This window comes from Apus apus, chromosome 4 (genome assembly GCF_020740795.1).
Source record: "Apus apus isolate bApuApu2 chromosome 4, bApuApu2.pri.cur, whole genome shotgun sequence".
Classification (NCBI taxonomy): domain Eukaryota; kingdom Metazoa; phylum Chordata; class Aves; order Apodiformes; family Apodidae; genus Apus; species Apus apus.
This window is the reverse complement of record NC_067285.1, coordinates 3,118,984-3,146,348: the sequence shown is the minus strand read 5'-3', so window position 1 is coordinate 3,146,348 and position 27,365 is coordinate 3,118,984. Positions and strand designations below refer to the sequence as shown.

The 27,365-nt window shown below is 42.3% G+C and overlaps 1 protein-coding gene across 1 annotated transcript in view; it reads right to left on the bottom strand.

The window, feature by feature from the left end:
* The window catches only part of ADAM12 (ADAM metallopeptidase domain 12), a 183,370-nt gene that overhangs the window by 79,923 nt on the left and 76,082 nt on the right, over positions 1-27,365 (bottom strand). Inside the window, exon 4 of the mRNA XM_051618022.1 lies at positions 1,460-1,538. Within this exon, the coding sequence (XP_051473982.1) occupies positions 1,460-1,538 (79 nt within the window). The remainder of the gene's footprint in view (positions 1-1,459; positions 1,539-27,365) is intronic.

Genomic DNA, 27,365 nt, shown 5'->3' with positions numbered 1-27,365 from the left:
ACCATTAGCTGTACACATATTCATGTTAAAGTAGGCTAATCTGTTAAAAACTCTTGTGCTTTATTCCTTTCCCTTTACTTCCTTTAGGAGTCTATACAGTCTTCCTGTTTCTAAAATAAATTACTATCTTCTGCTAAGCTGATTTTGAAGAAGATATAGGCAACCAGCAAAAAAGAGAAAACACTAAAAGCTTTCAAAATGATTGCTCTCCTTGGGAGGTCTGGGACAATGATGAAGGTGCTTTTTCAGAAGTAAGATGTTATGCATAGAAAAAATGCCTTTAGCTGATACCAGCCAAGCCATTATGGATGGGAACACAAAGCCTGATGCCTCTTCTAACAACATCAATAAACAAGTAACATAACATAACAAATACTTTGTAGGATGTAGGCAGATAAAAGATAAACTTCTTAATCAAAATTGCTTGCTGCATTGTTTCTAATTAAGTCGTTTATATTGTCAGAGGATGAAATCATTACTGCCTTGCAGCATTTTCTGTTTATAAGAAGCAGTTTTCACTACTGATTTTAACAAAGATCATGTTAACCATATATTTATAAACATACACTTAAATATACACATACACACATACATCATAGAATCACAGAATCTGAGACTGGTTTGGGTTGGAAGGGACCTTACAGATCATCCAGTTCCAACCCCCTGCATGGGCAGGGACACCTCCCAGCAGCCCAGGCTGCTCCAAGCCCCATCCAACCTGCCCTTCAACACTGCCAGGGATGGGGCAGCCACAGCTTCCCTGGGCAACCTGGGCCAGGGTCTCACCACCCTCACACTAAAGAACTCCTTCCTCAAATCTCATAGAAATCTCCCCTCTTCCAGTTTGAAACCACTCCCCCCTTGTCTTCTCACTCCATGCCTTGTAAAAAGTCCCTTTCTAGCTTTTCTATAGCCCTTTTAGGCACTGGAAGGCTGCTGTAAGGTATATGTGTGAGTATATGTATGTATATATATACACACACATTTTAAAATTAATTTTTAAAAAAGTATATCCATAACAATCTTATGGTCTGGTTTAAACATTACAACCTTGTCTCTCAAACCCCAGCTGTGGCTTCCCTAATGCAGAAAGACACTCAAGCCTTCAAAACCATCTGCACCATGAAAATCAGATAGTTAGGGCTTTCTTCCTAACTTAACCAGGACTTTTCTCCATAACTGATCAACAGTGGTTGCATTTATTGTAAAATTTTAAGGGGTATATTTCCAAGAAACTAAATAAACCAAACAGATTTTAAAAGTCACCTGGTTAAAATCCCACAGCTTGCCTTTAAAACATCTCACTACAAATCCACGTGTAGGATCCCAGCAGTGAAAAAGGTACTGAAGGCAACAATAAGGAAAGATCTCACATTTCATCCCACAGCTCAGATCCTGGCAGTGAGCACTTTGGGTTTGAAGGATGGAGCATCATCCACCCAGGCAGCACCAACCTTACCGTGTAATTGCGCACGAGGACAACATCAGTGCCATCCTTCAAATAGTGGGTTTCTGTGAAGCTGCTGGCTAACAGGCCCCTGAAAGAAAAAAATAATAGAGCACACATAATATTAAGGCCACATCACCTTGATTTTGTCCCTTAGTGGCTCTGTTTGAGACAGCAATCAAAGCCAGGCACGAAGGATGCAGTGACTGCTGGGGCTGTGTGCAAAAGGAGGAAAAATAGAACTTCAAATCCCAGCCCTGCAGTACATGAACATTTCCCTTCTTTCCTGAGACAAGACTACAAGTTTCCAGACTGCTTTCTCTGCCAAATGAGGCCTGAGTGCCAGCACATCTCAGTCTTGAAGCTTCCATGTAATTTTCAACACGTTTAATATTAAATCTGAAATCTAGACATTTGGAGTATTGTTCGGTAATGGTGTTTTTTTGCAACAGGAAAATGTTTTCCCTCTGTTCCATGTTTTACTGCACAATGTGTTGTATTCCTCAGCAAGTGACCACCCAAAGACTAGTTTAGCTTTTGGTAAATGAAACAAACTTCTTCCACTGACGTCCAAGGAAAAACACAAGAACATTGCAGAAGTTGGAGCACTGGATTTATTCTGATCATCTGAAAAGGAGATTCAGAAACGGAAACATAACAATGTGAAATAATGTATCAGGAGACAGTGAAAGGCCGTGTCCATGATGAGACATTTTGTTCTCATTCTTTGCACATTTCCCTTCCTGCCTTTAGCAATGACACGAAACATTTTGACTCGCAATTAGTATGGAAATCTCCAGAGAGGAGCCTGTGTGTGACAACTGTGAAAACTTTTCTTTGTAGTGAACTCATGTAATAGGGAAAGCAGCATCTGTTTTGCTGCTTTTTTTTTTTTTTTAAAAAAAAAAGTCTTGCTGTTGACCTGTGTTTTAACTCCTTATCTAACGAGCATTTCGAACCAGAAAGGTTAGAAGGAAAGCCAGAAGGAAGAATTCATATTCACTTTTACTCCTAACAAAGGTGTTAACCTACCTACATCAACACAAACACTCTTGCATTTTGACAAATGCTTTGGTGAAATGCAAGAGCACAATACTGAAGAAACCAAAGATAAATGCTACCAGCACCTACCAAAAATTGGAGAGCTTGAAATATTGAAAATCTTTGGCACAGCATTTCACAATATCCTGTTCCCCTTCATCGACAGATTTCTCCCTCACAAACCAGGCCCTTTCATTTATTTAAAGCTGGTTAAAGTTGTTTTTTTTTAATATATTCAAAGAATCATATTTTCATAGAATCATCTAACTGTTTGGGTGGGAAGGGACCTTAAAAACCATTTAGTTCTATCCTCCTGCATGGGCAGGGACACCTCCCACCAGACCAGGTTGCTCCAAGCCCCATCCAACCCGCCCTTCAACACTGCCAGGGATGGGGCAGCCACAGCTTCCCTGGGCAACCTGTTCAGTGTCTCACCACCCTCATAGTGAATAATTTCTTCATAACGTTTAACTTAAATCTCCTCTTTTCCAGTTTAAAACCATTTAAAAAATCCTAGTGTGAACTAGTACACAGTCTCAGTACACATTTGCTGCACTTTGTATAAACATTAAAGCTAGAACATGAACAAACATTTAAATTTCACTATTGATTTATTTGCATCACATGCATATCTGATGCCTGAGTTGTGATCAGGACCTGGTTGTGCTAGGAACTGTGCAAACACTTATTGTAGAGAAAACCCATTTTCAAAAGCCTCTATCTTAAGGTAGGAAAAAAGCATAAAATAAATGAAACGAGACCAAAAAAAGAGAAGGAAACAGCAACATCAAAAGATGAAGATAGCAAAGCTCCAACACGATGAGTACTCAAGCACAGTTTCTCACTTTATATTTTTCAGTTTGTGGGAAATATCAGAATTTAATAGATACCAAATGTTAAAGCACTGCAGCATTTAGTGGGTTGTGCAGGAACTGCTCTGGATCTCAGCCACCCCTAGAGCAGGACTTGGTTGCCCAACCAAGCATCTAGTGTTGATTTATACATTTCACCAACCAGCTCCACAAGGACATCTCTAACTCCTTGTGGTGTCTCAGAGGGCCCCTGGCACCAACATTTGTCTCACCTCCTGTTTCTGCAGTCCTCTGGAAGGCCTGTCTGAAACAAAGCATGCTGCTTCCTATTCTCACAAAGAGCAGCTGTTTTCTTAGTTATAATTATAATTTATATGACAACACCACTAAGTTCTGCACTTAGCAGGCAGTAATTACCTTTGCAAAAGCAAAAGGTAAGATCCCATCCTTGTTGAAGCCAACAGAGTTCTGCTGGGCACTTTTTGGAAATGGAACTTCATACAGGATACCTGAGTGGTTTTTATTCAATGAGACAAAGTACAGGCAAGGGATAGGGTAACAGCTGTAGCATAAGGGCAAAGTGATTGAGCAATACACTTGCTTTGTGCTCTGCTGTTTCCAAAGTGCTTGACAGCAGTGATGATAAAGGTGACCTTTCCACTTCTGTTCACTCTACCCTCAGGCACAGAGTTTGAAAGTACTTCATAGATCTGTAGATTTTAATAGCAGAAGGGAACACTGTGACCAGCAACCTGACCTGTCGTGTTCCAGCCATCATTTGACTTGAATTAATCTTCTAGTACAATGACTTTGATGGAGCAAGATGTATTTTTTTTCTCTACAGAGCCCTTGTCTAGGTGTCCCATGATGAAGAAGGTATCACAAGCCAGGTAAGTTTTCAACAGTTAAGCTCCATGTATCTACCTTGGCTGTGTCAACATTCAGTTTCCAACCATTGAGTCCCATTTCCTTACATCAAGGCTCCATTTTGATTTGAGCCTTTCAAGGACAGTGGTGTTTACAAAAATGAGGAAACACAGCAGGTAAACACATTCCTGGGATAGCTGTCATCAGTCTCCCTGTCAGGAGGAAAGTTTGCTATCTGTCCTGATTAAAAAAGCAGTTGAACATAAGACTTCCCAGTGTCAGTAGTAAAAGGCTGGTAAGAGCACCAAGGTGATGTCCCACTACTGGAGTAACCTAATAAAACAAAAAGTATGCCCCAATGTAGAAGCCAAAGTAGGATTTCAAATCACTGAAGGACCTTTTTAAGAAAATGAGAAAGTTTTTATGAGTCTGCATCAACACTCCTGCAGTTGACTAACTAAGACATCACTGCTGAGAAAGCTGTTTTCCTGCCACATACGGGACTAGTGCTGGTTTGAGAGCAAGCAAGAGGGAAGGTTTCCTCCACACTGCAGGGGCTGGGGACCTCTACAAGACACATGGCCAGGGAGTCCAAGGATTTCTGGCAGAGAAAGAAGCTGGTATCCCCACTTTCAAAGTGTCTCATACCTTAAAAGCTGTGCTGCCACATAAACAGGCAGCATTGGTGTCCAGGGACAGCAAGTCATGTAGAGGCATAGCTGGAAGGATTATGAAAACTGAGTGTAACAAGGGCTCAAACTCCACAACTGAGTGTGCACCACTTCACTTTCCAATTCTGGCAGTAATTATTTACATACCAAACAATTCAACATAAGTATCTAGTAAGTAATTTAATTACCCTGCCACCCCCCAAAGATATTCAATGTAGCAGATTGATTTATGTTTCAGGTTTTGACCCACAGTAAAGGAGATAAATAGAGGGAAGTAAATTAATTTAGATGGCAAGCTACTTAACCTAATTGGATCAATGTAAATCTGAAAGAGCAGGGATCAAAATAACATTAATATATGACAGTGCAATTCATCAGCATGTCTGGAGTTTCCAGTGTTGTCATCTACAACGCTCAGCAGTACCAGATGATTATCAATTTTTTGCACTGCGTGAAGAGGCAGAAATAAATGTTGCTGAAAACTGCATCAACTGCTGGATACAATTTAAAAAAACATCAGCTGAAACAACACCACAACTTTCCCACTTATTCTCTGAAGATGCAAAAGTGCAAGTCTGGAGTTAAATTACGTATGTACTTAGTCACTGTATTTGTCAGAGCTGTGGATTTTTTTCACCTGCTTCCCAGCACCAAATTAACAAGTAGAAGCTCTGATGGCCCAGAAGGACAAGTTTTATCCTTCATGATCTACAACAGACACAGCAGAGACTTCCTCATCCTCTAAATCAATAGGAAGTTTACCTGTCAGGTTTGCTGGTAGTTTTTCAGGTGTCAAGCAGCTTCTACTAACCTAAGCCTCAGGGAATAAGATGAATGTTATTTAAACTTCTAACCCTCATCTCCCACAACGTGAAGTCTTAGGTGGTTTGTTTGGGCAGCAGGAAAATGTCCTCTTTTAAAGACATCATATTTTTTACTCCATCCATTTAATGACAGAAATGGTAATTTAACACACTGCCTCTCACTTGCAAATGGGAAAATCAGGCTCTGCTCTCCAGGCACCAATATATTATTTCAAAAGGTTATAATGATATTTCATCACCCAAAGAGAGACAGAAAGACAGAGTTGCAGAAGTTAGAAATAGAAAAAAATCCAGTGGATCATACAGACAGCCTCCCTGGAAGCCAAGGATGCTGTGGATCAAGTTAGGTTCTGTCTCATTGAGCGTCAAATGTCAGGAGCAGTGCTGATCCCACCACTTTCAAAGGGGGATTACTCTGCATTCCGAGAGATGTTACTGTCATGATGCATTTCCTGAAATTCAGCTGTCTCTGGATTTTCCTAGTTGCACTTTCACTAACTGAAACAATTGCTGTTCCTTCTTGGTACATATATCATGCAGATTATTATCAAATTCTCCCTTAACCATCCACGTGCCAAGTATAACATATCAGGCTATAAAAAACGAGAAGGGCTGTGTGCTTCCATGTTGGTGCTTCTCAGGAGAAACCTCAGCACTATCAGGGTAGGAGCAGACACCAGGGTTTTGCAATATGGGAGAAAGAGGTAGATAAAAGCCTAAGGAGTAACTCTCCTCCCAGCACACAGGCTTGGTTTCGGGTCTATCTTTTAGGATGAAGCTTCTGTGGTTGCCCTCCCTGTTTCAGGTCACACGCTGCAATACAGATAAAAGGGGAAAGGCACAAACATTATTATCCACCAAAACACATCTACAAGGGTCTCAAAGTTGCTCTGTGAGCCTGAAGTGGCACCTGGCAACCGAGATTCACCAGAGCTGCTTTGAAGCCAAACAATATGGTTTCTGGATAGACTGCCCAAGCTCAGCCACCATCCCTGGGCTGTGTGTGATCTGCCTGCTGCCACCAAACACTAACCAGGACTTTGAGGTGGGGTAAAGTGAAGCAGGAACTGGACACGTAGCTAAAATCCCATGTCTGAAATAGAAACACTAGAAACACTTTCTAAAAGCAGCTCTGTGCTTTCGTTTGGATCTCATGGAAGTGTAAATCAGACTCAAATCTGAGCTAGAGCTTTGTCAGCTATTTGCTTCTGAGGCCTGACACGGCCAGGAATGAACCTTTGGTACTCTGCACGTAGACTGCAAGACTCACAGGCACTGAGGTGTATGCACTGACTTTTCCTTCTACAGCTCCTCATCCTGTGGAAAGATTAGGAAATGCAGCTCCTGATTGTTACCTTAAATCGTGTTTCAAATCTGGTTACGTGTTCTGGGGGGCAACCTCACAGCAATGCACTCTCTGGTTAGGAGGTTCCACAGGGTTGCTTTTAATGAAATACTGAAGGTGCTGTGAACTGACTGAGATTGGGAGAGGAACATTCACTTTTCATGCTAACCTTTGGTTTTGACTAACATCCCAGTATTGTTAAAGTACTTCAAGAACTGGTGTTTTAGGAAGAATATTAAATATTCTTTTATACAACTTTTTACGAGGGCATGGAGTGAGAGGACAAGGGGGGAATGGCTTTAAACTGGAAGAGGGAAGATTTAGATTAGACATTAGGAATAAATTGTTTCCTGTGAGGATGGTGAGACCCTGGCCCAGGTAGTCCAGAGAAGCTGTTGCTGCCCCATCCCTGGCAGTGTTGAAGGGCAGGTTGGATGGGGCTTGGAGCAACCTGGTCTGGTGGGAGGTGTCCCACTAGATAATCCATAACGTCACTTCCAACCCAAACCAGTCTGTGATTCCATGATGCCTGTGACTCCTGAAATCATGACAGCCAGCTGCTCTACCGACTTGGTGGGAACATCCATCATCATAAGCCACTGGTAGTGCATGGCTGACTCAAACCTGACCATGGTGCTTCCCTTCTCCTCAGGCACAGTTTGCAGCTCAGACAGCCAACCTTTACTGATAGTTGCTACTCCTTCTCCTAAATTATAAAGTGTTTGTTTTCTCCGCTATCCCAGTACCGCCTCATTCCGTTGTCCAAATTCTAGTTACAAGATTTCAGGCTATGCTTTTTAAGCCTTGCCTACACGTAGATGAGAGGAGGAGGGTGAAACAGAACGGCATACAGGCAGTTACGTAAAATGTCACCTACACCTCTGCCTCCTGACACTGGCGTGCTCCATTAATTCTTCAGCGTGTCAATCTAGGGCATTTTGACCTTTATACTGGAATTAGCAGTTATTTCTTCAATTGTTGTATGTCTGCATAGGCATATCCATAGGAATAAACAAGTCTGGCAAGCTTGCTGCTGCTGCAGAGGTGGTGTCAGTGCAAGGACCTCCTGATATTCACAAAGCTGAGGAGTTTTCAATTCTTCTTTCTCATTAAAATAGAAGGAATGAGTGAAGCATGGGTAATGAGTTTCCCATGCACAGGCACCTCATATCATCCTGTTCACAAAACCACCCCGCGTTCTTTAAACTTGTCACTTTCTTTCCCCTTGTTCAATTATCTTAAGTGATTTGAAATGCTTTTGGACATTTTCCCAGTGAACGTCTCCACTTCATAATATCCTATCTGCTACACTCCAGTGTGCTGCCATAGAAGGGCTGCAATGTCATAAATGAAGAACCCGAGAGGCAGAAATTCACAGGGCTTAATTAGCACAACAATTTGCAGGGAAAGAGGAGTAGAACAAAACTGTAATAGTCAGGAAACCAACCAAGCATCCAAAGTTTCAATGGTAACTCTCTGGTGGTAGCCTCTGTCCTGTTTCACATGGTCCCTAGGTAGACAATTTGAGCTGCCCATATGCTACATGTGAAAAGTATGTTCTTTAGATGTGGACATTCATGTGATCCTGAGTCTATCAGAGTCCATGTTAAAATCCCACCCCATCCCCCTGCAGGAGTGGCACAGTATCAGGCACAAAGAGCCAAATTTTATAAACTTGTGCTACATGGTTAAAAAGCAAGAGCTGAGTTGTCCCTGGGCTGTCCCTGGACAGTGTGTTGGAACACAAGTGGTCTCATCCATAGCTGCTCTCTGGTGTGCTGGGATAGGGACACAAGAGGGACAAGCATAGTCTTTAAAGCCTACAAGATCCTGTCCTCAGAACTAGCCATGACATCAGGCTGCAGTGTATAGAAAACCAAAGTACAGTTAAAGCAAACAGATCTGAACAACTAAGGGAGAAAACCACCTCTCAGGGAGAGACTGAGAGCTTGCTTGTTTCCTGACTGCTTGGAAAATAAACCATAAACCTCACCTCCCCAGACTTCAACAGAAGCAGACTGAAATGAAATTAAGGATGTCAGTGGCCTCCCATATTCTTCCCTGCTTCCATAACTCATTGGAATATTCACAGCTGACATTTACTTGTCAAAACCATAGCAGTTATTTCATCATTCTAACTCCAAAATATTAATGAAGAGGCCACTGCTACCCGGTGTTGTGGTGAAAGAGTGTTTTCCCTTGGAAGAAGATAAACAACATGTTTTCCAACAAAGCAGATGGGTAAAAACAAGTTCTCTCCCTTACAATGGCTTAGCCTTGTCCAAAGACCCCCTTGCAGTATTGTGTCTCCAACACAAGAAGCAAGTTGAAGCAAGTTCAGAGCAGGCCATAGAGATGATCCAAAGGCTGAGGCAGCTCTGCTCTGGAGACAGGCTGGGAGAGTTGGAGTGTTCAGCCTGGAGAAGAAAAGGCTCCAGGGAGACCTGAGAGCACCTTCCAGTGCCTGAAGGGGCTCCAGGAAAGCTGGGAGGGGCTTTTGACAAGGGCAGAGAGTGACAGGACAAGGGGGTTTTAAACTGGAAGAGGAGAGATTGGGGTTAGACATCAGGAAGAAACTCTTCCCTGTGAGGGTGCTGAGACCCTGGCCCAGGTTGCCCAGAGAAGCTGTGGCTGCCCCATCCCTGGCAGTGTTGAAGGGCAGGTTGGATGGGGCTTGGAGCAGCCTGGGCTGGTGGGAGGTGTCCCTGTCCGTGGCAGAACTAGATGGTTTTTAAGGTCCCTTCCCACCTAAACCAGTCTGAGATTCTGTGATTCTATGGTCCCTCAGGGCAGCCACAACAGGACAGGTGCCCTGCACCTCCAATGGTTGTTATGGGAAGAAGTGACATACACAGCACATGGGAGGAATGAGAGGAACACCAGCAAGGTTCACCCTGCCTTCACTAGAGAGCTTGAAGACAGCAAAACTTCTCTGTCAGAAGAGGGGATGGTACCATCTCTGGGAGGTTTGACTGCAACTGCTCATCTCACACACACTGAAAGCCGAAGTCAGGGTGGGTTTCCCAGCATCCCACCACATGAACCTCAGAGATGTTCTGACTTTGTTTCTCACCAGCCCACTCCAATATACCAGAACAACATCAGGCAGCTTTCAGCCTCTGTCTCACAGAATGGTCCAAGGAGAGCTCCCTGTGAGGAACATCTTATATTACCTCCTTGAGCTTCTGTGTGTGGCAGAGTAACAGGAGCCACACTTTGGGTTCAGTGGGCAGTAGCCATGGGAAGCCAACACCTTCAGCAGAGACTCCAGAGTAACACTGCCCACAGGTTATTGTCAGCTTCAGAGAGAATCATAGAACCATTCAGGTTGGAAAAGACCCTTGGGATCACTGAGTCCAACCATCATCCCTACTCTACAAAGTTCTCCCCTAAACCATTTCTACCAACACCACACTCAAATGACCCTTAAACACAGCCAGGGATGGTGACTCCACCACCTCCCTGGGCAGCCTGTTCCAGTGTCTGACACTGCTTATTGGATAACTCATTTTTGGTGGAAAAATACAATTCTGTGCATTTAGGCAAGCTGTCAGCTGGCTGCTCTGGAGATATTTTACCCTGCGAGCTATCTTAAGTAATTTTAACCAAGAATAATGGCAGCAGCTGTGAACCCCAGAAGCAATGTACCAAAAGTAAAGCATTCTGTTGGAAATAACCATTGAACTGCTACACCTCTGAAGTAGCTATGGCAAAGATGAAAAGGGATGTGCACTGCTAGGCTGTGGGCTGAACCTGGACAAATTTACACAGCTCAGCCTTCTGGACTGGCTTTGGCTAGACAAAAAACTAACACGGCTCTGAAACTGCTGGCTGCCCTTCCATGGATCTGTTCCTCACATGACAATGCTGTGGTTTCTTATGAAATGCATATTTCCTATTACTCTGCTTCCACTAAAACTCCTACAAGACAATTTAGGGGATTTTTTTTGTTGTTTCTATATTCTGTTCTTGCATGCAGAGCACAACACAGACAGTAACATGGCTCAAAACAGTCACTAGAAAACACTGAGATGTTTCAGAAGCTACAAAGTACATATACCACAAGTGGCAGGAATAATATTTTAATGCATTCTTTTCTAACATCACAGTGCTGCCTTTCATAAAAGAAATACTTGATAGTTCCTGTAACACTTCTAGGATGGCGTGTTTTCATTAAATAGCAAGTTTGGAGATATTGGGCTGGAAAGCTGTCAAAGTCTATTTGAAATGTTTCATTCAATTAAAGATGTCATTTGTAGCTGAGAAAAATGATGCTGCTGAACAGATGTCACTGGGCAAACTGTCTACTTTCATCTGAACATTCCCAGACTAGTGCAGAATTCTATTTAAAACATCCAAGAAAACTAGTCCTAACGTGGAAAATTTATGAATGTAGAGAATGAAGCAATTCCAATGAAAAATCAGAACTTATTAAAATATAACTAACAAAATGTAAATAGTGCTGTGGGATTGCAAAGATTATCTGCAAGCATCTGCAATACTTTTAGAAAGCCAAGTTCTTCTATTCACGAACAGTCCCTGAGCCTCGGTTTATTCTCAGACTCCAACCAATAATCACACCCTCTCCTTACCTTATTCCCTCGAGTGTGTGCCTGTAGGTTTGCATTTGCATTTTTAATTTAAATTTAGTTGTCTTGCCATTTTTAACAGTTTGATGAAACTTAACCCAGTGGTTTTTTTTGTTTTGTTTTACTAAACCCACAGCTTTTTCCTTGCCACAAAAATGAGCCATTTGCTCTAGGCAGGCTGCACTGACATTTCACTTGCAAAACACTGCTTTTACAGGCCTCACTCTCTCTCACTAACCTTTTAAAATTCTGGATGAAGAAGGCAGAGACAAGTAAGGACCTTGCTGTGCAAAATCTGTAGGTCTTAAACCTACAAGTCTGGTTTGTATGCCCATTGAAAATTAAGTGCAAAAGCCATAAGATTGGCTGCAGGTTGTCAGACCAAAGGTCCTCCTAGTCCTACATTCTGCCCCCAACAATGGCCAGCCCTTGGGAAATCACTTGTGAGGAGGACAAGCATGCTCAGTTTTCCCAGATTGCTGGGGCTTTTCTTACACAAATCTCCAGTCTGGGGGTACCACAACATGGCACACGAGGCCAGCAGTTGCCAGGGCACCAAGCAACCAACTCCAGAGGATGTGAGCTCAGCTGGAACTCTGATGGAGATAACACAGATCACCATCCCTCTTTGACAGGTCAGGCTCCATATTTTTCAGGAAGGAAAGGCAGAATGGCCAGTGAAATCAGGACACTGGAGCAAGGGTAAACTAGGTTTTTAGCTTTTAGTTGTTTGTTTTTTCCACCTCTCTCTGCTGCTTGTTGCCACTGCTCCTAATTCCCCCACTCCAGAGGCAAGCCTGTGGTCAGAAACACAAAGGACAACCCCACAGCATCAGCTGCTCCTGCTGGTGCTTATTTAGGAATTGCTTAATGTCAGCAACAGATTCTGACTTCTTGCTACACTAAGGATTTGCTGGCCCAGGGGTACAAACCTGCTTCTCACCCGCTCTGAGGGCATCTCACCACACTGAAGCCACTGTAGATATGCTGGTACAGAGCTTGGGAGAGACACTGTCTCAGACACTGTCTTTTAGCAGTTAAGACACAAAATTCTAACTTTCTTTTCAATTCAAGGAAGTAATTAGTTTATAATAACTTTTAACATTTAGTTGCTGACAGAGATATGACACTTATCTTACATAAGTCATTTTAATTATTCCTACCAAGACCTCAACATTTTTGTGTAGTCTCAGCTAACAATGCCTTTCCAGATATTTTTGGTTCTACTGCCATTTGAAAAAATTGATGCCTAGAGCATCAGCATTTATCAAGCTCATTATAGATTTCATCTGAATAAGTACAGATAATTAAAAGTATGCTTCATTTTTATTATAATTTCCCCCCCCCCTAACACTGCAAAGTAATTCTGGTGCTGCTCAGGGTTTTAGGAATTGATGTAGACTCATCTGCCAGAAAATAAAGTTCCACAGGATTATATACAAACTATTCATACACACAGACAGGAGTCAAACATGAAGAAATTATATATGTACACACACACAAGTATATTTTGCAGCACTCTACGCATTTGCATATGCACAAAATAGTCTTAAAAGTGAGTGGTTGTTTCAGATGCACAACTTCAGACACTTGAGTAACCAGCCTCTGAAAATCAGTCTTCTCTAAGGCACTTGGCCAAGTTGGACACACAGAATCCCTTCAGAAAGCATTTGTCATATTTATCTGTTCCCTATATGAAATATATACACCTGGTGCCCCATCTTCTTACACTGCATAGAATTATTCCCATTTAAATAAAGCAAATGCACACTCCTGCTGCAGACATGAGCACAGCAATCTTGGCAGCCTCTTGCTCTGTTTTGTGTAGGTGTTACTAGCTTAGAAGTTGCCCAGAGTGAAGAAATAAATCTTTTGAGAAACTGTTGGACAGGATCCTGGAGAGCCATCCTTCCTGAGCTAAGATTTAAGTGATATATTGAAAGCTATTTAGTGATGTAAAAGCCATTAGGAGACTTCTGAACTAACTCAGCTTCCTCTGCACTGGAGACCAGGTCATTCCAGTATGAAAAGCTGGATTGTTGCATCAATGTAGGGCTTGCATTTCAACACAGCACTGAATTACCACCAGTCTCAGTAACTTTTCCTACTATTCGTGGCTCAGGCTATGTCTGTCACACTGGAACTGCTATGATAGCTTTTAATAATGCTCATATAAAACATATACATATTTTTCTTTAATTTTCTTTTTTTCTGTTTAATAGAACTGTAGACTGGTTTGGGTTGGAAAGGACCTTAAAGATCACCCAGTTCCAACCCCCTACATGGGCAGGGACACCTCCCACCAGCCCAGGTTGCTCCAAGCCCCATCCAATCTGCCCTTCAACACTTCCAGGGATGGGGCAGCCACAGCTTCAATAAGTTTGCAATAATTATTTCAACACTGACTTTGGCTTGCATAAGAATAGCACATTGCACCTAAAAACCTGCTTCATTCAAGGATCTGGAACAGCACTTCAATTAAATCTCATGTATGATGAATTTTCCTTGGCACACCATCATCAAATGCTTCATGTTTTTACGTGACTTTCCAGGTTACTTTGAAACAAAAATCAACCATAAATAGCAATGGCATTAAAAAGCAATTACAGATACGTGCCTTTTTAATGCCTCTATTACAATCCACATTCTGGTAAAGCAGAGAGAGACTTTTTAGTGACACAGAGACAGAAGAACCCCTGATGATTTGGTATTAGCACCCTTGTGAGACAGTGCTAGCAAGGGGTTGGCAAGGCAGTTTCAGAGAGAGGTAAGAAAGAGGAAAAAGCATAATAAGCAGAATCTGACAAATATTAGGAAATAGATCTATATTTTATAAAGTCCATTTTTGCCATGACAGTTTAGGTTTCCTCCCACTCACAGAATGTATTCGCAGTGAATAAACCTTTGACTGATGAGAATATTTCACATGCAGATTTGGATTTTATGTAAATTACTAAAGGATGTTTTAGAAACTTTGGGCAGTGATGTAGAACTGTTCCCCTGCCTGTGCGTATCAGTCAAAGAAACTGCACTCATCACCAAGGAATTCATCAGGGTAAAAGTTTTGCCAACAGGCTTGAGACTAAACTCTGCCATGGAAAAATGACACCATATTATCCTGTTCCTTAAATCTGCCTCCTGACAACAGGAGGAGGAGGCAGTGCCTTGGAGTGGGCAGTGCTGGCACTACAAAAACCTCTGCCTAAAAAAGCACATTGCAAACTGAAGAAACCTAGACCCAGCCAATATCCAAAGGAAAAATTCACATCTGGAATATCAAAAGAAAAGTTAATTACATGAAAGGATAATTGGTTTTGGGTTTTGTCTTTTTTTTTTTTTCTTTATCTCCTTGTTATTTCCAAACCACTCTGAATGATCTTTATGCTATTTGAGTTACACTCAAGCCAGGGCATGTTCCTCCATGTTTTAGAGTTGGATAGTAGTGGATAAGGCAAGAGGTTTTTTTTAACAAAAGAGAACTTAAAAAATTAAATCCCTAGATAAGCACCTCCACAAGAGTTCTCCAAAGAACTGTCGAGGCAATACAAGAGGCTCAAGGTAATCAATGTATAATTAGCCACAGAATTGCAAACACAAAACAATTCTGTTTGCTTTCTCACACATCAAAGAGCCCCTAGTTGCAGAGATAGATTGATTCATTGATAAGAAATCGGTCAGAGTGATGTACAATGTCTATACCTTAGTTAATATATAATTATAGGAAGAACCTGCCCCTCTACTCTGCTCTCCTGAGACCCCACCTGGAATACTGTGTCCAGTTCTGGAGCCCCCAACACAAGAAGGACAGAGAGCTCTTGGGGTGAGTCCAAAGGAGGCCACAGAGGTGATCAAAGAGCTGGGGCAGCTCTGCTCTGGAGACAGGCTGGCAGAGTTGGGGTGTTCAGCCTGGAGAAGAGAAGGCTCCAGGGAGACCTTAGAGCACCTTCCAGTGCCTGAAGGGGCTGCAGGAAAGCTGGGGAGGGGCTTGGGACAAAGACTTGTAGGGAAAGGACAAGGGGTAATCAATCAAAATTGGAAGAAGAGAGATTTAGATGAGATAGTAGGAAGAAATTTGTTAGTGTGAGGGTGGGGAGACCCTGGCCCAGGTTGCCCAGAGAAGCTGTGGCTGCCCCATCCCTGGCAGTGTTGAAGGGCAGGTTGGATGGGGCTTGGAGCAACCTGGGCTGGTGGGAGGTGTCCCTGCCCATGCAGGGGGTTGGATCTGGATGATTTTTAAGGTCCCTTCCAAACCAAACCGTTCTATGATTCTCTGATTTTTTACTCTTTATGTCCCCCAAAAAATAGACAATATTTTTTATCTAAAATAAAAGGAGGGTTGTTTTTTTTTGTTTGTTTGTTTTAATTCAAGCTGGGCTCTGCCACTGGGTCTATACGAACAGGGAAATCATGAGGTTGCTTTACTCAATAAGGGCTGTTACACAGTTCTGCAGCAAAAAGCAGGAGATAAAATGTTATCAGTATGGTGCCCAAACAACACAGCAGCCACTGCAGGGGTGTGGAGGCTCATCTGTCTGTCTGTCTGTCACCCAAAGGCAATCAAGCTTACAGCAGGGCTATCAAGAGAGGTTAAAGAGAAAGCCCAGGTTACAGAAGAAAGAGCTGCCAGGTTGTCAGGGAGAGCGAGATAATCCTAAGGAAAAACCTCTGCCCCAGCTCAAGTAGGTGAGGGAACAGAAGAGACAATCAGAGCTACTAACAAAATAGCAGGAATTCAACAATTTGGGAAACGTGTAATGGGATACGGAGCCTTTCCCCTGCAGACTGCTGGTTTTAATTAGATCCTTGTCCAAAATAATGGAAAGGTCTTGAGCAACTGGTGGCTGATGTGCAGATTGCAAAAAAAATGAGCTGCTCTGACATTAGACAGTGATATCATAGCACAGTACACCCACTGTAGCCACAGGCCCCTTTCCCCCCCCCCCATTCTGCCAACAGTCTCTTCTGTTATCAGCCTGAGCAGGAAGGAGACACTGTGCAAATTCCCAGCTGTTCTCTGGCTCTCAGGAGACAGAGCACGACTCAGGTAGACAGAGTGGGCAGGGTACAACAGGGTGCAGTAAAACTGGCTTACACATTCTGCATGCAAAGCTCATCAAGCCCAGGGATGGTAGCCCAGCATCTCAGACAGCTAACTAATGCAAGGAAGGGAACACAAGAAAAACAGACATAAACACCATGGAAAAATCAAAGCACCAACCACCAAAGAAGTATGTAGAATTTTTCCTTAACATTTGTAAGCATTTTCCAGGTGTCAGTAATGCTTTGGGACATTATTCTACTGCTTTGAAGGTTTTTCTTCCCCACCTCCTGACTATTTTTTATGGGAAGTGAATGTTTTTTTTCTTAACAGGAACCAATCATTGCATCCACATTTTGGCTCAATTTTCCATGTAGGAGCCAAGCCCTTTGTTTCAGTAATGAACCACATGTAACCTGCCATGGCTTTTAGTTAAGGTAGAAGTCTTTTATGATAATCACTGTTATCACAGCCCTAACATTTTTAGATGCCATTGATGAACTACCTCTGCTTGTTTCTGCCCTTTAGGGCCAAACTCCTTGGTCCTGGATTTCCCCTTGGTCTGCTCCAATTTGTCATGATCCAGAGAGGACAAATATTCCAGCTGCACTTTGGAAAGTGCAATGGCTTGCAATTGGCCTGGCCTTCTGAAACGTTCTGCTTGACCATATCATAACACACCAAGAGAAATGAGCTTTGGTCTGCAGCCCAAGATACTATTTTTTTTCAGCATTGAGAGCAAGGAGGAAGCTTTCCTTGGAAGATGGTCCTCCATGCAGCAGTTCATTTCTTTACCTTGATCTGATAGAAAACTTCACTCTGAAAGAGTGCATCAACTGATGAATGTACTTGGTTTCATAAGCATATTTTGGAGATACCTAGAAGGTGTGCAGGAAGCAATATTTCCTAAATATCAGTGCAGATCAGCAGAACCTCATTGTCTCCTACTGAGCTATGGTGACTCATATTAGCTGAAAGAGACACGACAATAATAAAATAGAATGCAAAAGAGACTGGCTCCTTCAATTAAAATCAGGCAGTGAAGAAATGAAGCTGAGTTTTGAACTCAATGCAAGACAGTAATTGTGGCTTATGAAAGAAGCAAAAAAACCATCACAGCACTGGAATTCCAGAAATCTGCTCTCCTAAGAGGAAATTTCTCTTATCCTTTCTGATGGATGAGAGGCTCAAAGTACAGTGCCACTGAAACAGGAAAGCAACAGAGACCCAAATCTGCCAAGATACAGAGGGGGCTGCCAAAAAGGCATTTTAAACTTTAACAAGACCCAACCAGAGCCTGTTTGGCTTGTCTCAGCTTCCTGATGGTTAAAAGCTGGAAAGGCAGCAGAACCTCAGCAAAAATACCTGGAAAGTCTAGGTGGCAGAAAAATAGGAGTGTGTCTGGAATTGGGAGAACACAAGAACATCCATTTTCAGTGAGGTTTCACTGCTGGACAATTTGCTGATATCTACAGAGCTGATATCTAAATATCAGCTTGGCTTGTGACTCTGCACCTCAACAAACAGAAGGCAAGAAAGCTTCACCTTCTTCTCAAAATGCCCCTCCACATCTTACTGAGCTTTTTTTTATGTATATATCTTCAACAGAATGTTTTGCTTTAATGGTCTAGAAGCAAGAAAGTCTTACAACTCCTGTGACACAAATGGTTCCAGTATGAAAGCCACGACCAACCACCCTAAGGAAGGATCAGTGAGAAAACGTTGACGTTCTGCGTGCTTGTCTGTATTTGAAGAATCCCCATGGCCAATTACAGCTGGCTGCTGTCAGAGAGCATTATGCCTAACAAGCTCTTTAGAAAGACACAATGAACATGATCTTCAAGTTTATAATACTCCAGATCAGTAGAAAGCTTGAGGACAGTGATACCATGTTGCCAACAGCTGTCAGAAGAAGCATGGTTTCATCTTGTCATTGGTCTGACAACTGTCTTTTCCTTTTCTGTTTTGTGCTCTGGCATATCTTCAGCTGTGAGAGCAGATATGTCAAGCAATATTACCCTCCCAACAATCTCAGCTCAAATTGTTTCCCAGAATATTCCTCTTCTGGCCTCTCAAAGGCAGGAGTCTGCTTTCGCAACTGCAGTCAGGGGAACAGGAGAACTAATTCACTCAGTGTTGCTGTGCCTTTTCCACAAAGTACCAAATTCAGGATGTCAGAGATTAAAGCAAAAGGCAAATTCATGTCAAACTGCTAAATTACAGCACGTGGGTGCTGCGTTGCTACAGGGAACTTCCCAGCTAAAGGAAGAAAACCTTCTGCTTACAGCATCAATGCCAAGAAAATGAAGATGACCAACAACCTGCCAACAGGCTTTTTCCCACCAGCAAAATTAAGAACTTTGCTCTTTCCTAATAATTAACTGCTCCTGGAAGCAGAGATCTGAAGAACATAACAGTGTACAGAGAAATCCTCAAGAAAACAATACCTTGCCAGTAGTACAGATTTAAAATGTCTACCAAAAACCATCCAAGGTGGGGGAGGAAGGGGAAACTGTCATCCTGAGGGCTGCAGGTCCAGAAAAAGCTGCCACATGTAACAAACACATTGCAGGTCAGCATGCACTCACTGGTGCAGCTCTTAGTTGACTATTGAGACCTTTTTTCCACTGTGCAAACATCAGACTTTAGGAACCCTCTACTTCCATGAAGATTCAGCTCTTGCTGTCGCAGAGCCTTGAACCTACCATGTGTTTATTGTAAGGTGTCAGCCCTGGGTAGCCGTGAAGAAAAGAAGGCTGACAAGTCCTCTTTTCTTACTCCGTGTCTTGATGTTAAAAAAGCAGGTGTGCCTCAGCACAAGTATTTTATTTCCACAGAGAAATTATATCCTCATTATCATGTACTAGCTGCTCAACCCAGCTGATCTGACACTTGGTTGGGGCAGGTCGTTTTCTGACACACAAGATAAAGACCTGTCTGCTGGAGTCAAAAAGCCCAGCTGTCTTCATCACTGTATTTCACTCAAATCATTACAGCAAATATGGTTTATCTGTAGGTAGAAGAAGGACTGAGTAGGCCAGCAGACAGCGTTCAGTCCAAGACAGACATCCAGAAACATATCAGATAATAGACAGGAGAGCTAAACTGTGTCTGCACAGAGGTGGACACACATCAAGTGTCCCAACAAGGAACTGCCACCAAGAGAACCAAGTCTAGTTGATTCAAATTGCAGGGAAGAGTATTTTCTGGTTTTCTCTTTTCCCTTTATTCTCTTGCCAGTTTTGTGCAGGGGGTGGGGGGTGGCGGGTGTGTGTGTACGATTTCATTTTCCTGTTTTGAAAAAAACACCTCCTCCTCTTCCCAATGGGTCAAGCCTACCAAAACTAAATTGCAAACTGCCGAATTCTGGCTGGGATCCAGCTGAGATTTCAGCACCCATTTAAGTAAAAACACATGCTAATACCCAGCTCTCTTCAGAGCAGTCTTTAAGCATATGGCTGAAGCTTTTTAAGTGTTTTGGGTTTTTTTTTCAAGCTGTTTTTGTGGGGTTTTTCTTGAAGCTGTTTGATAAAAGTAAATGTTTAGTAACCAAGGACTTCAGAAAAGAACCAGCAGTCAAGTGTGCAGCTCTTAACTGGGACTTGTGCAGCACATAAGCTGAGGTTTGCTCAGGGCACTTTCTGCCAAGAGGTTTCTATAGCTAACGAGTCCATGTGCAAGGGACAGGCTGAAAAAAACTGACGTGCCCTTCATCTCCTTTGTGCACAGTAACTGTTGAAAACATCCACACAGGAGTCTGACTCTCAACTGTGGCCCATTAAACAAGTCAAGAAACCTTCTGCAAGACACAGAGGGCAACAGCAAAGTGCTGGTGCTCAGCCTACCTATAAAAGTGGGAGCAGGATGTGGGCTGCAGCAGCTCTTGTATTGAGGAGCAGAGAGGAAAACACTGCTCCTCTGAGCACAAAAGCAAACCAAGTATCAAGAGAAGAGAGTATGGCAGGTGCCACCCAATCTTAGCATGAAGGAAACATGGATGAGTCAAGCAAAGTCATTTGACAGCTACAGGCAAGAAAAAGGTGTATTAGAATTAAAAAAATGTTTTAAAGAAAATAATAATCTGTCTTCTCTAATCTCTTGCTACTTTATCTGTACTCTCTCTCCAACTGTCCTCAGGCATCTGGCCTAAGTGGCTAAGAAATCAGTGTCCTCTGACCACTTGGGTCCTGCCTCTAAAATCCAGGTGGGCACTGAGCTGCTGAATGGCCACCAAGCTGGCGGGTCACCAGCAGTCTCACAGAATCATAGAATGGTTTGGGTTGGAAGAGATCTTAAAGCTCATCCAGTTCCAACCCCCCTGTATGGGCAGGGACACCTCCCACCAGCCCAGGCTGCTCCAAGCCCCATCCAACCTGCCCTTCAACACTGCCAGGGATGGGGCAGCCACAGCTTCTTTGGGCAGCCTCGGCCAGTGTCTCACCACCCTCATAGTGAAGAATTTCCTCCTAATTTCTAATCTAAATCTCCCCTCTTCCAGTTTAAGCCATTCTCTCACGTCCTCTCACTGCAAGGTCTAGTAAAAAACCCCTCCCCAGCTTTCCTGGAGCCCCTTCAGGCACTGGAAGGTGCTCTAAGGTCTCCCTGGAGCCTTCTCTTCTCCAGGCTGAACACTCTCAACTCTCTCAGCCTTTCTTCATAGGAGAGGTGCTCCAGCCCTCTGAGCACCTCAGTTTGGTGTCAATGGTCTTTATACTGCTGCAGGATCTGGGCAGCACAAAAGGTGAGGCCAACATTTGCTTTCCCCAGGGGTTCATGGTCATCCTTAAGTATCAAAAGTCTTCTGCCTTACATCCGATTAACTCCCATACGAGTTTGGAAAACACTACAAAAATCTACATTAAAATAAAAGAAGGGATAACTATAGGAAAGACTCGATTTGAAACAATCATGGTATTTCCAGTTCCAATATCAGCAACCTCTGTACTCCAGGCAGAATGAAATCCAATCAAATTCCTTGGAGAAATTTTAATACACGTAGAGAAAATGGGAGACACAAGGACTATGGCTCTGAAAAATCTCAAGACTGCAGAAGCCTTAGAGACAAAGCAGAGTTCACAATCTTCTCAGTTTATTTATAGCTATTTAAAAGTATCAGGAGATTGCACCAGGAAGCTGGTGGGTGGTTTCCACAGTTCCTCAACCCTCTGTCTTCTCCAGACCAACTCCAGGTGCTACCTAACCCATCATCCTGCAGCAGCAATCATCCCCATCACTTTCATACCCACCAGCATCTTAACCCAACCAGTACCGAACAACAACAGAAATTGTGGTGCAGCACATGAGAGGATCATTATCCTATACAAGTGTCCAGATGATACTCTGAGGTGTCATGGGTTACATGATTTCCAGAATGCAAGCATTTTTTCCATGTGGCCTCCAAAATGTTCTTAACCAGTTCAAGCCAACTGCTATGGCTTATTAAACACGTGACTGCTGCTGCTTCACCATTTCTCACCACTTTCCACTTGAACATTAATATTTCAGGCTCCAATACCAGTGTGAGAGAGTGTTAGACCTCTGTGTGGCTTTGCAAAGTGCTGAGTCATTATAAACAGATTTAAAATATCGGCTGATAACAGGACAGGATTTTCAATGCAATCATGAGAGAAGAAAGAAAAAAGAACAAAAGAGGCAAGAAAGGCCACTAGTCTGACTGCTGCAGGCCAGGGAGGGTGTTCAGTCCAGGCAAAGGCTTTTGTGAAGCTATCGATCCCTCATTATAAAATGAAACAAGTCAAAGGGTTAAAGTATGAAGAGGTAGTGGCAGACTCTCATTTATGGAATTGCACTCTGATTGTATCTCACAGGGTGAAGGTAAAGCACTTTTGCTGTTTTATGGGAAGGCTGCTAAGGAAATTGAAGGGTCTATGTTTTTTTTGGCATAATGATCAGGGCTTGCTGAGGTTGGGTTGTACTGGGAAGTGCCAGGATGGGCTTAACCTCTCTACCCCTTACAAGAGTAACCATCCACCATCCCTGAAACAGACACTGAATCTTCTTTGATATGGTGACGGGCTAAGGAAGGAAAATAGAGATCAGCTGATGCTTAAAGGTCAACTGAAAGAGACACACCAGAAATACTGCTTGAGATTAGTCAGTAATGAAGGAGGTAAAAGACAAAATGAGCAGCAAGAACACTTTGGGTCTACTCCTAACTCCTCTGTAGTGTAGAACCTTCGGGTTCTCTCTTCATTTGTTCAACTCCTTAGTTTCCTCATCAGTGAAATGCAGGTACACCCTCAGGCCTCAGTATGGCAGTGCTACCTGTAGATCTTCACCATTTACATCATATATGTCCCCTGGAGTCAGTGCTAGAAGACACACAGTTTCTATCCCATACTATTCTCATGATGGAAACCAAGGGCTTAGCCTGATTACTATTAATTATCAACACAAAACACATTAACATATAATCAGTAGAGAAAGACTTTATGACTATTACATGTTCAGCTCTTAAGAGCACAGAACTGTATTATCAGGTAAGAGAAAAGATCCAGAAGAAGGGAAATGGGAAAGCAAAAACTACTCCTAGATAAAAAAAATCCACCTTAATGTATGGAATTGCAAATTATTTAAGTCATGAACTTAAAACACATTTTCTGTCATCTGTATTCAAGTAAGTGACTTCCTATTGTTAATTCATTTTAGAATTGCATCAACACTTCTATCTTTACCTTTCCAATAAAAATCTTCTGTAATCTTGTTAGACATGTCTTCAAACACATGCTGTGGTGTTCTGCTGTCAGGTATTTGTGCAGTAGCAGTTTTGAACTACCTCAGACAGTGCTAATATTCTATTAAAATACCTAATATTAGTTACCTTAAAAAAAAATAATAATTTAGCCTATAAGAAACAATGAGAAAGCGTGAGCACAGATGAAGAGCTGGCAGCAAATTGCCTCTTTTGTTCTCAGTCACAGCAAGTTTCCAAGTTTCCAAGCATTCATCTAAATAGGCTATAATTACATTCACACCCTCATCTATCACCTTTGTCCCATTTCATCTGAAGGTAAAGCACAAATTCATGTGAAAAGTTACAGGTAAATAATAACTACAACTCCTTTCAAGTGTAGAAACTGTTCTTACATAAAGTAATAGAAAAAAATAATCTTGCAAAGTGATTTATTTTTCAAAGAGACAAAACTGGTCGTTTGAACATCAGTTATCTGGCTGAAGGAGGACCTACAGAAGAACTCAGCATTACCAGCAAAAATACATCAAGATTATAGCTGACCTTTCCTATCTTATTTATTTTTAATACTTGTTTGAAATCATACCCTGTTCTTCAGGAGGACAGTGCTTTCAAGTGGTTTGTAAGGTGCAGACATGGGCAACACAAAGCAGCTAAAACCAGATTCTGACATTTTAATGCCTGTTTCTCCAGCTCTGAATTTTGCAATGGTTCTCTGGAAAATTACTTTGTTCTTGTATCTGCAGACTCCGATGATATTGTCTTGGCTGCCTCTTACTGAAGAGACCTCTTCAGCTTCCCACTGTACTCGTGGATGGGGCTCTGAACAACCTGGTCTGGTGGGAGGTGTCCCTGCCCATGCAGAGGGGTTGCAACTGGATGATCTTTAAGGTCCCTTCCAACCCAAACCATGCTGTGATAACTTCAGCCTCTTACTCTACTCGTATCAGCCTTTCTTCCACTCCCATACTCAGTGTTGTGCCTACCTGACTGGCACCCATGTGCTTCACATAGTAGGAAACCAAGATTTTAAAAGGGAACTCGGGATGGAAGTTCCATCACTGATACCAAAAGGCTCAGAGTTTGACCAACAACTTCAAACCTGAAACAGAGCCAGCGAGGCTCAGAGGTCAGTGGGCTAAAAGTCACAGGTAAATAATAATGATAATAATACAATTATATTTCAAATCCAAACATGTTAGTGAATCTAATCCAACAAAGAGAAGAAATTCAGATGGAGTTACATTAAATCCAGGATATTCAATAGTTCAGCCGTTATTAATTTAACAACGTATCATTTCTGAAAGCAGGATCACAGAGACTTCCATGTGCTTTATTTTTGTACCAGGACACATTTCACACCTCTCATCTCCTTTTCTCCCTTCATCAGATAGCTGCACAGGACACAGAACTCAGCCCACTTTATGGAGCAATAATATAACGTTAAACCTGCAGGGAGCTGCTCTCCCTATCAAGGACGTAAGAGCTTAACCTGGATTCAGGATGAGAGGCACTGAACTAGCATTTTTTAAATGTTGAGACCTATAAAACAATTATAAGCAAAAGGAACTTTTGTACCTGAATCTCTGTCAGCACTATTGGAGGAAAACAGGTCATGTCAAGCAAACTTGATTTTATTCTTTGATATGATTACATGTTCGTTCTTATGAAGATGATTAGATGGTTTGAAGTGTTGTAAAGCATTTTACCTAGTATGGTACAAAGTGCTGACTAAAGGTGCATGTACAAGTGATGATAAATGAAACAGGGCTTAGGGAAGCAGGAAAATAAAAAAAAATGACTGTCCGTGAGGAATGTTCTTACTCAGATCCTGGTGGGATTCTACAGGCAGGAACAAGCAGGAACTGTGTCACTCTGCACTGCCATCAACAAATTTTAAACATAAAAGATGAAGCTTACTCAAACTTGGAAGGAAATTTATGTGATGAGAAAGAAAGGACTGTGCTATTAATTGGACCACTTCATATCTATTAGTGCAGCAGAATATAAATACGTTGATCCATTAGAGATATCTCCACACCAGTGGTGGGCTTTATTTTCTTAAACAAGGATGGATGCAGCATGTAGCTATTGAGGAATGAGAAAGAAGAGAGGAGCTTTTTTCTTGGAAAGCAGTGACTGTGGGAGAACACAAGGTCATATATAACATCAGCCATCGGAGGCTGTGAAAATGAGAAACAGTGGCCAAGTGAAAGAATGGCCCAAAACTGAGAGAATCAAGGCAACTGTCCCCAAGTAGCAGAAAATTGAAACAATTGGATGAGTAGTTCCAAGTATAATTACAGGACCTTTAAGAATCATAGAATTGTTTTAGTTGGAAAGGACCTTTAAGATCATTGTGTCCAACCATTACCCCAGCCCTGCCCAGGCCACCACTGCCCCATGTCCCTCAGCACCACAACTACACGGCTTGGAAATCCCTCCAGGGATGGGGACTCCACCACTGCCCTGGGCAGCCTACAACCCTTTCAGTAAAGGAATTGTTCCTAATATCCAATCTAAACCTTCCCTGGCAAGACTTGAGGCCGTTTCCTCTGGTTCTATTGATGTAGCCTAAGATTATAGCAAAGAACATGGCTAAGGACACAGCAAAGAAGAGAGAGAGAGGCAGCTTAACAGCTCTGAAGACTTCACAAAGAAGAAATAAAATAGAGAAAAATCCTGAAGGAAGATTCTAGTGATCTAGACTGTGGCTCTCTGGAAGGTGTGAGTTATCTCACCAGGCATGTTAGGGAGCTCTGCAGCAGCCCAGGGAGGTCTGCACTGTGCTGCCAAGCAAAACACATGTCCCAGCTGGTGAACTCTGCCAACCACTCCAGCACAGGTAGAACTGAACAGTGGTTTGAAATAAAGAAAAGGTCAGACTAGAGAAAATAACAGTTGGACCTCATGTTCTGTACGTGCCTGTGTGTGAATACCCAATGTGAAGGCAGCAGGAAGTGTTATTAGTGTGACTCTTGCAAGCGACAGCAAAGAGATCAGATGCAAAAATACTTCAAGGAGAAAAAGGCTGCTGGGAATGCATCTCCCAGGGCAAAGGAGCAGGAATTAAGAATGGTGGGTATAGGATGCTCTGGCCCTTTTTACCCTGCCCGTGGCCAGAGAGCAGCATATTAAATGACCTGAAGAACACCAAGGAGCTTTTGATGCTACCATGTACTAATATTTCAAAACAAAACTCATAGAAGTGAGTCCTCAACTTCTGTCTCCTAGCAGACCTCCAGAAAGACAAGGAGCATTGCTGGCAATGAGCCTGGTGGCTGCTCCTGCTCAGAGGCCTCCCTCTCCTGTGAATTTAATAGAATCTTTCTCAACATGTTGCAGGTAATTACTAAACATCCACCAGGTTACTGTAATGCAAGTTAAAATATGCAGCAAGAAACCTGATTATTTTAAAATCCATATATATTTCTTTAAATTATATTACGATCTGAAAACAAATTAGCCCATGTATGAGCTTCCAGTAAGGAACTTTTCTCAAAATTCAAGTGAATTCTCCATAAACACCTTTTTTTTTTTTTTTTTTGTCTAAACAAATTGGACATTGCTTTTCAAAAAGACAAGTAGCAGATAATAGTGTTCAGAGGGCTTGCTGGCTGCCCAGGAATGCAAAGTATTCCAGTATAATGAGATATTGCAGAGCAGGAGGTTTGATACTTCCTTAACAAGATGGTATTTCTCTGGCAGAAGTCTTTCAAGGTTAAGTATGTGGAGCAGCTACAATTTATGCTAACAAAATCTATCCCTATTCTTTGAACTGATCACATCTATTTTCTATCTCAAGTACAATCTAAAAACATCAAAACCATCTGATTTCCCTCTTCTCCCTCCTTCCACCCTCTTTACTGAAAGCAGTGGTGGTGTTTTCAGGAAAAGGTCCATGAAATCATTACTGTTGATCCACGTCCACTTCTGATTTTCAAGTGTGCTTATTTGGACAATGTGTTTCTTCTCCGTTATGTTTTGAAAACCACTGATCTATGTTGCTCTACATACCT